This window comes from Paroedura picta, chromosome 3, assembly GCF_049243985.1.
Source record: "Paroedura picta isolate Pp20150507F chromosome 3, Ppicta_v3.0, whole genome shotgun sequence".
NCBI classification, from domain to species: domain Eukaryota; kingdom Metazoa; phylum Chordata; class Lepidosauria; order Squamata; family Gekkonidae; genus Paroedura; species Paroedura picta.
Window position 1 is genome coordinate 91572959 of NC_135371.1, and position 8748 is coordinate 91581706.

The 8748-nt window shown below is 41.5% G+C and overlaps 1 protein-coding gene and 1 long non-coding RNA gene across 3 annotated transcripts in view; one reads left to right on the forward strand and one right to left on the reverse strand.

The window, feature by feature from the left end:
• LOC143832423 (uncharacterized) overlaps window positions 1–2610 on the reverse strand; it is a 24241-nt gene extending 21631 nt beyond the window's left edge. Inside the window, exon 1 of one of the 2 annotated variants that reach the window (XR_013229260.1) lies at window positions 2499–2610. This is a non-coding gene — a long non-coding RNA (uncharacterized LOC143832423). The other variant, XR_013229259.1, reaches the window with a different exon arrangement.
• On the forward strand, window positions 2441–8352 carry CDKN2AIPNL (CDKN2A interacting protein N-terminal like). Its single transcript, XM_077326827.1, has 3 exons — window positions 2441–2784; window positions 4241–4340; window positions 6519–8352. Exons 1-3 carry the CDS (start codon window positions 2579–2581, stop codon window positions 6528–6530), a joined length of 318 nt encoding a protein of 105 aa, XP_077182942.1. The 5' UTR covers window positions 2441–2578; the 3' UTR covers window positions 6531–8352.
• Window positions 8353–8748: the final 396 nt, after the last annotated feature.

Here is an 8748-nt window from a genome sequence, read left to right on the forward strand (position 1 = left end):
CTTTCTAACAAATATCATATGTGCAAAAACCAGGCTTTGGATCAGGTACCCTGTTATGGAACTTTGTAGGTTGCTGTCTCCTGATTCCAGGGATATATGATCATGATATAATGGTGAGAATGTTGGACTAGGATCTAGGACATTCAGGATCGAATTCCCGCTATGCCATGAGATCTTGTTGAGTGACTTTGGCCACTCTCTGTCTAAATAGTGATACCAACCTCTAAGTGAGGCCTGGAGAGCTCCAGAATTACAACTGATGTCCAGATGGCAGACACCAGTTCTCATGGAAAAAATGGCAGCTTTGGTAGTATATGGTATTGTGCTGGTTTGGGAAATATGTGGAGATACTGTGGGTGATGCCTAGGGAGGATGGAGTTTGGAGTGGGGAGGAACTTCAGCAGGATATGCCATCCTCCAAAGAAGCCATTTTCTCCAAGGGAACTAATCTTGGTCTTCTGAAAATGAATTCAGAAGACAGCTTTATTTCACCCTGTTGGGCTCCCTCTGCAGGTTCCAAGCCCTCCCCCAATCTCCAAGTATCTCCTTTCCCAGAGTTGGGAACCTTAACTTAACTCACAGTATGGTTGTTGAGAATAAAATGGAGGAATCAAGAATGCTGTTGTAAGCCACTCAGGGATAGAATTATTTATAGATTGATTCATTATATTTCTATACTGCCCTCCCTTGCAGCTCAAGGCAGTTTACACAGAATATAGGGATAGTAAAGCGCAATTCATAACATCAGGTAAATAACAATAACAGTGGTTTCCATAACTGAAGATAACGTACTGTAAATTTTCCTATAATATTTGCTATTACAACATTAACTTGCTAACTATGATCCCCTAGGTTGGTTCGGGATTCAGTTCATGAGGGGTATCTGGGGGACCAGCAGATGCTGTTGGTTTGGTTGGTCTCAACAAATGCCTGGTGGAAGAGCTCCATTTTGTATGCCCTGTGTAACTGTGGAAGTTCAGGCAGGGCTCTGATCTCCTCAGGGAGCTCATTCCACCAGGTGGGGGCCAGGACAGAGAAAACTCTGGTCCTGGTTGAAGACTGACATCCTTTTTTGGGGACAGGGATCACCAGCCAGTTGGAAGTGGTTAAGCACAGAGCTCTTTGGGGGGTGTAGGCAATGAGGTATTCTCTCAGGTACACTGGGCCAAGACTGTGTATTGCCTTAAAGGTGATTACCAAGAGCTTAAGTCTGATCCAGCATTCAACTGGGAGCAGTGCAGTTGTTGGAGCGCAGAATGGATGTGGGACCTCCATAGTGTTCCTGTGAGGACCCTGGCTGTGGCATTCGGGACCAGTTGCAGTTTTTGAATCAAGGTTAAAGGTAGGCCAGTGTAGAGTGAGTTGCAGAAGTCTAGTCTAGAGGTGACATCGCATGGATCATTGTGGTTAGGTAAACTGGAGCCAAGTAAGGTGCTAGTACTTTGGCTTGATGTAGATGGTAGAAAGCCAGCCACGCTACTCTTGTGACCTCCTGTGACTTTATAAAGAGGGAGGCATCAAGGATAATGCCCAGGTTCCTGGCAGAGTAAGTCGTTGACAGCTGTACCCCATCCTGGTTGAGAAATCCTCACGGATTAGGACTGCCACCCCTCCTCCCTGCCCTGCACTCCGTGACTGATGGGTGACTGTTTAACCCTCTCTGGCTCAGGTTGCCATCAGGCAAGCCAGATCTACTTTGTGCTCTGCAGAGCAGACTTGCAGAGTAGAAGCTTTGTTGTTAATAAACCTGGCATTGCACAGCTTGTGTCAGAGGTAGATTGTCTTTGCCTCCACCCTAGTGACCCAAGAAATGGGGTGCAGGTTAAAAGGGGTTCAAATGTTTAAGGTGGTGGAAAGCTTATTTGGGGGTGCATCAATCCTTAACCTACTTATCTTTCATCTAATGATTCCAGGAAGTTACCTTAATTTGGATTGCTTTGTACAAAGACAAGTTTGGATGGGGCACCAGTCTCTCTGAGGATCTTTGCTGGGCTCTGCCTCCTGTTTCCAGAGATTTACGGGTTGAGATGAGTTCCAAATTTATTTAGAGAAGGAGAGCTGCTTAAGCATTATTAAATTTGGTGCTTGATAGGACCATAAAGATCCAGGGTTTGAGGAAACAAATTCATCCTCCTTCTGAACACAGCATCGCTGACGTAATGTCAGGGTAGCTCTAGAAGCAGATCAGCCAAAAAAGGGAGATAACCGGGGGGGGGGGGGTGGAGAGAGAGATGCGCAAATGAAAAAAGCCGAATGGTTTCTACATGGTCGTGCGAAGGAGGGAGAGTCCGTAAAGGACTACGGAAATACCTCAGCAGCAGAACTAAGGGCGCCTAAATTTCACCCAAGCAACAAAACTGAAGCTGATCCAGCATTGTCCTTGTGCGCATGCTCATCACTAAGTCGAAACACTCCCACGGGATTCCGGAGCCGGCATTGCGCTGAACAGGGGAGCAAGAAAGTAGGCAGGGCTAGAGCGGCAAAGTCTGTTCACCTACGTTCCCACCGCCTGACCGTTAGCAACGCTACTTCCGGTTCCCTGCCTCCCACTAGCGCGTGGAACGGAGAAGCCGAAGGGATGGTGAGCGGGAGCGATGAGCCGGTGGCCGATTTCCCGGAGCGGTTCCGCTCCTACTCCGAGACCGAAAGGCACTGGCAGGCCCGGCGCGCCTTCATCCTGCGCAACATCCCGCCAGAGGCCAGGGCGGAGCTCTCTCCGCTGCGCGTGGACCAGCTGCTCTCGCTCTCTATGGTCTGGGCCAATCACCTCTTCTTGGGATGCAGGTACCGCCCTTCCTGCGCCCCTTCAGGCCCCGCGTCTGTGCGCAGTCGGCGCGCGGGGAAGCGTCTCTAACCCCCGTCCCCGGGCATGCAGCGAGGAAACCTCGGGGGGGGGGGGGGCAGGGCCTTGCCGTATCCTCCTCCAAAAGCTATACGACAAGGCAGAAATGCAGTGGGCGAAGCTTTCCTCGGCGTTCTGACTCCGTGCTCGGAAGCGGATTCATCTGCTGTCTTTCCACCTGCCACGTAGCAGTCAAGGGAACTGTCCCACCGTCAGCTTATAGCAGCCTCATTGGAAGCACCTCCTCTAATGGGGTACAGTCTTGTAGCCTCCTGCCTGGGATTAAACCGCATCAGATCTCATGGAATTTACTTTTAGGCATAGGGTTGGGCTGTAGGATTCACATAGACAACTGTCAGCAGTTCATGATAAGACTGCCTACGGTCTTGGAGGAAAATGCCATGGCCTTTAAACAATGGTGTAATGTGTAGAAATGGGCACAGGAATTTTTTTCATGGCATGAAATATATATATACCCAATGGTAAACAGCTAGTTGCCAACCTCCAAGTGGTACCTGGAGATCTGGAATTATGACTGATCTCCAGGTAACAGATAAGTTCACTGGAAGAAAGAGACGGCTTTGGAAAGTGTGGCCTTCCCCTTCCCCTCCTCAGGCTCTACCCCCCAAAACTTCCAAGTGTTCCCCAACCTGGAACTGGTAACCTTACATTAAGTTTCTATTAAAGCAATAAGACTTGTTTTTCTTTAGGCATTTGGTAACACACGTCCATAATTATCCAGCTAATGTGCCCAATTACTGTAATTCAGAGGTGGTTAACCTGCTTACTTCAGAAAACTACTGTGAACAGCAGTGCTGAACTAAGTTCGTTTTGGATCTTACAAGTTATGTATATATAAATGTGTGGCAGTGATGTTTATGGTTTTCAATGAGGAGCTATTAAGTGAAAATTTTGAGAAATTAAAATGGAGATATGATCCTGATTTATTCACAACTGGACAATGAAAACATGCATACATCTCACACTTTTAAAAATTTTCGAGACATGTTAGGAAATTAGAGAAATTATACTTCCAGTGATTACTGTGGTAAAAGGGTTGTGATGAGAATTGCCTAAAGCTTAGAAACTGAGAGTTTTAAAACAGTATATCTGAACATCTGGGTCTGCCCCTAAAATTCACTACCACATAAAGAAAGTTTAAAAAGTGAAACAGTTACATGAATATTGAATAGATTATATATTTTTTGTCTAACCCTTGTAAACATATATATAATTCGGCTCTTGCACGGCTCTCCATGGTCTTTTTTTCAGCTCCTAAAACTACAAGGATTATGCTTTCTGTTTTAAAAAGCATATATGGATTATAACACTTTCCTGTTGAATAAACCTGAATAGATCTGTTTAGGATTGCTCTGTAACTTAATTTTTATTTTGTAGATACAACAAAGATCTCTTGGATAAGGTTACAGAAATGGCTGAGGGGATTGAAGTTGAAGATGCCCCACATTTTACAACCCGTGATGAAATAATGAAAAAGGTGAATATTCAAAATTTAGAACTAAAAAAACCAAAATGCTGACAAGGCCTACTTTTGCAAATGGTAAAATAGATTTGTGCATAAATGGGTGATCTAAAGTGGGATTTCTAATTCTATATTGTTTCAACAAGTGTTGAGGAAAGAAAGCAGTTAATATATTTTGAATATATGATTGTAGCTCTCTCTTTCTCATTTTTACTGTACTCTGCATTTGGCAGTAATACCTAATTACCAGTATAAATGTCTTGTTTTCTAAGTCAACTGTAGTATGTAATTTTCTGCCACTATAGAATAAACACTGTATCTTCATACCAGCAATGGGAAGCTTGAAAACATGAATGTTGCACTTGCTAAAAGGAAGAAGAGGAATGTAGAAGAAGCTCCAGGTGCTGGAGTAGAGCCAGTTAGGTGTAGTGGTTAGGAGTGTGGACTTCTAATCTGGCATGCCAGGTTCGATTCTGCACTCCCGCACATGCAACCAGCTGGGCGACCTTGGGCTTGCCACGGCACTGATAAAACTGTTCTGACCGAGCAGTGATATCAGGGTTCTCTCAGTCTCACCCACCTCACAGGGTGTCTGTTGTGGGGAGAGGAATGGGAAGGTGACTGTAAGCCACTTTGAGCCTCCTTCTGGTAGGGAAAAGTAGCATATAAGAACCAACCCTTCTTCAACAGAGACTAGTTTCTCAGGAGTCTGGCTTCCATGTATGTTGCTACTACTTTGCAAGCCTCCATTCCAGTAACTCAGTTTTGCCCCATATCCCTCACTTAAATGTGTTATTAATTACAGGTATGCTTGAGTTTCATTATGCATAATACTTATGCATCTTTGAAACAATGATGTGATAGCTTTGTGTGGTATTACTCTAAATCCATGTTAGAGAAGATAACAATATGATATCTTGAATTTAAAATTGTCAAATGTCAAAATGAAATTATGTTAACAAATTCAATTATTTATTCAATTTATAGTCTGCCTTCCTCCTTGGACTCAAGCTGGATTATATAATTCTACCCCATAAAAGTCCCATTAAAACCCCAAAACTTTAAAAGTCTTATCAAAATATTGATAAACAACCTTCTCACTTGTCTCAATTCATTTGTTACAAACAAAAATGTATGATTATCCTGTGTCTAAGTGCTAACTTGCGCAGCCTTTTGAGTGTGTTCTGACCAGGAAAACTGTAGTAGCCTATGTTAGTTTGTTTCATTTACAAGCCTTTCACTTTCCCAGCTGTGCAATATCTTTCTTTGAGATACATTGACCTAAACTGTATGACATATTCAAATGAGACAGTACCATCACTCTGTACAATGTCCATTTATTTTATTTATTATTTTATTTCTTATATTTTTATACTGCCCTCCCCTGAGGCTCAAGGTGGTTTACATGGAACTGGAATAAAAACATTACAGATAACATGTATTACATCTGCCATCTCTTTCCTAATAATCCTCATTAAGGAATTGACATTTTCGTCACTGCTGTGCACTGCCAGCATTTTTTTAGCTATGTCCTACAACACCGAAATCTTTCCCTGTTCAGGCTCCATTAGCATACATTTACAGTTTAAAAAGAACACCGACACTAGTACTAAGAGGTCTCAATTGTTTATTCCTACCAATTGCAAGAACTGTAGATTTATTCCTACTCTCTTCTTTTCCACATTTAATGAAATTTTTATTTATAAAATTACCTGTTCTCTTATCTCATTACTATTGAGGCTAATTAGGAGTTTTTATTGTGGAACCTTGTCAAAACTTTTTTGCAATATATATGCCTGCCTTATCCACATGTTTATTAATCTCAAAGCACTTTAAAATTTGGTGTGGCAGGACTTCTTTCTGCGTAGGCCAGCGGTTCTCAACCTTCCTAATGCCACAACACTTTATTATAGTTCCTCATGTTGTGGTGATCCCCAACCATAAAATGATGCCAGTGTTCTTGATGAAAGTGACCCTGTGAAAGGGGTCCCAACTCCCAGGTTGAGAACCACTGGCCTAGGCCTTGCTGATTTTCACCTCAGTTGTATTCTTTAGGCTTCTGCCTTAATAACAGTTGCTGCTAATTTAGTTGGAACAGATGTTAGGTATCCCCTTATTATTGATAGATGTAACTGCAATACATTTAACTGACCTTTACTTAGTTTTCTCTCTCTCTCTCTCTCTCTCTTTTAGAATCAACACTAGTGCCCAAGAGATGAGGTGCTAGACTTTTACTCTGCTGCATAATTTACTGAAGTAGAAGACTGTGACGAGTTTCATTTCAGACATGTATTTTATATTGGGGTCTTTTTACACAGGACACTCATTTCAGTTTTTTAAAAATATGTATCTTGATTCTGATCAAAGAAAGTACTGATAACTTTTGTTCCTTCTTTTTTTGACTATGGGACACAGTTTTTAGAAATAGTGGTAAGGGTACTGATGGAATCACAGTACCTGTTTAATGTAGATAATTCTTTATAACAATTGAATTTGACTGATATTCTGATCCTGTGCTTGTTTGCTCACGAGTAAATGGAATTTACTCCCAGGTAACTATGTTTACATTACAGTCTTAATTGATGTGTAAACTGACTCTGTTGGTGCATGCCTTGTATTGTGTAAGTAGAGGGGCTGCTCTGGTTTTGGAAAGGATGTGTGAAAATCCTCTGCATACTTGCCATGCAGATAGCACAAATATTAATACTATTGTATTTTTCTGGAAGCATGGTTTAAATGTTCTGTAAATATCTGGAGATATTTATTTTTCTCCCATCATGACAGTCTAGATCCCCTAACCATGGAGAAGAACTTAAATGCAAAGTTTTGATTGTCTCATATCTTTTTAAAATAGAAGTTATGTACATTTCAATTGAGGATATGTAAGCCTTTTCAGCATTAGGGTTCCCAGGCCTTTTGGTAGCTCAAAATATATCTGCGAAGTATGGCAGGTACAACTTTTCAGGTGCTTGTAGTCATGGTGTCAGAGCTTAGAGAAATGTGTCTGACTGGAGTACTAGATTGGTTTTGCAAAATAAGTAACAAAGATGCCACAGGAATGAATCATAACGTTTAAACCCTTCATCAGCTCTGGGCCTTGTTTAAAGCAGGATATTTTATATTGCTTTCCCATGAGATAAGTAAGTGGATTTCATTTTCTGAAATGGGGAATAAATGGGGAATAAAGGGTGAGAGACCGTAAGGTATCATAGGGGAGAGGAGACATTTTGGAACCCCCCAAAGCCCTCCCTCCCCCCTAGGATTTTATAAGCTATTAATGTCCTGGAGAAAAAAATGCCCTATTCCCTTTATAACAGCTTTTAATGGGCTGTTATTTACCAGGTGATGTTATTTACCTCCATACTATGAAAAGCTTCAGCTGCCTATTTCTACATTAAATCTTTGTTAAAGTGGCAGTTGTTTTCTCCAGTTTGTTGGCAGAAACTATAGCCTGAGCCAACAGATTTTCCATACCTTTCTCCCTTTGCTTCAACTGCCTTCAAAATTAGCATTTTGGTTAATTTAAATTTTTATGTATTCCTCAGTTCCCCAATTAAGTAGTGATTCCTAACTTTTCTGTGGAGGGCCAAGTTGTGCAGTTTTGATGATCTACATGGAGGCCAGCCAGTTTATTATTAGATGTAGGGGATGTGTTCTAGCATAGCCTCAACCAAAATAAATCCATAGCCATTTGACAACATGCATACTATAATAGGATTTTAGGTGTCTTCTGAATTGCTCTGATGTTGCATGTTACTTTTTTCTGAATAAGGTCTGCCAGAGCCTAAATCAGACTAAAACTGTTGTAGAAATTGTTCATTTTTTTTGTAGGTTTGTAAAAATATTTTGTGCATTACTGACTGCATAGTTTCACTAAATTTAGTGTTTTTATGTATTGAGTGTTTTTATATATTTTTTTATAAACTAATTTTTACGGAACTAAATAGTGTACTTCATAGCTTGCACCTTATTTTACCTGCTAACACAAATCCTGAATAAAAATAACATTTAAAGAGCTTTTAAAATATGCAATGAACTTTATTGCATCAACTGTTGTGAGTGGGTTTCTGCTAAGCTGCTTTATTGACTTATAAAGCTGAATTATAATTCAGTTGATTGTCAGTTAAATGCCAGACTGCATCTGCTTTGGGGCCCACAGCTAAGGCCATGAACTGGAATCCATGACCTCCTGCCCCAGAGTCTGGCCCTGACAGCACACTGTCTGAGGTAACTAATTACTTTTGAAGGAACAAGTATTTCCTCCTGGTGGATGTGTAATAGTTCTTTTGTGGCAGATGGGCAGATTAGGGGGTTAAGCATCATGCAGATGGGCAGAGTAGGAGGTTAAGCATAAGTTTTCTCCATGAGAGCTGAAAATTACAGTGTGGAGAGCACTTTAAAGACTGATAATAGCTGTGCTCTA

Bases quoted from the DNA above. Each gene is read 5' to 3' on its own strand.
- CDKN2AIPNL (XM_077326827.1), top strand. From the start codon at position 2,579: ATGGTGAGCGGGAGCGATGAGCCGGTGGCCGATTTCCCGGAGCGGTTC. The intron at 2,785-4,240 runs GTACCGCCCTTC...TTTATTTTGTAG, and splicing joins CACCTCTTCTTGGGATGCAG to ATACAACAAAGATCTCTTGG.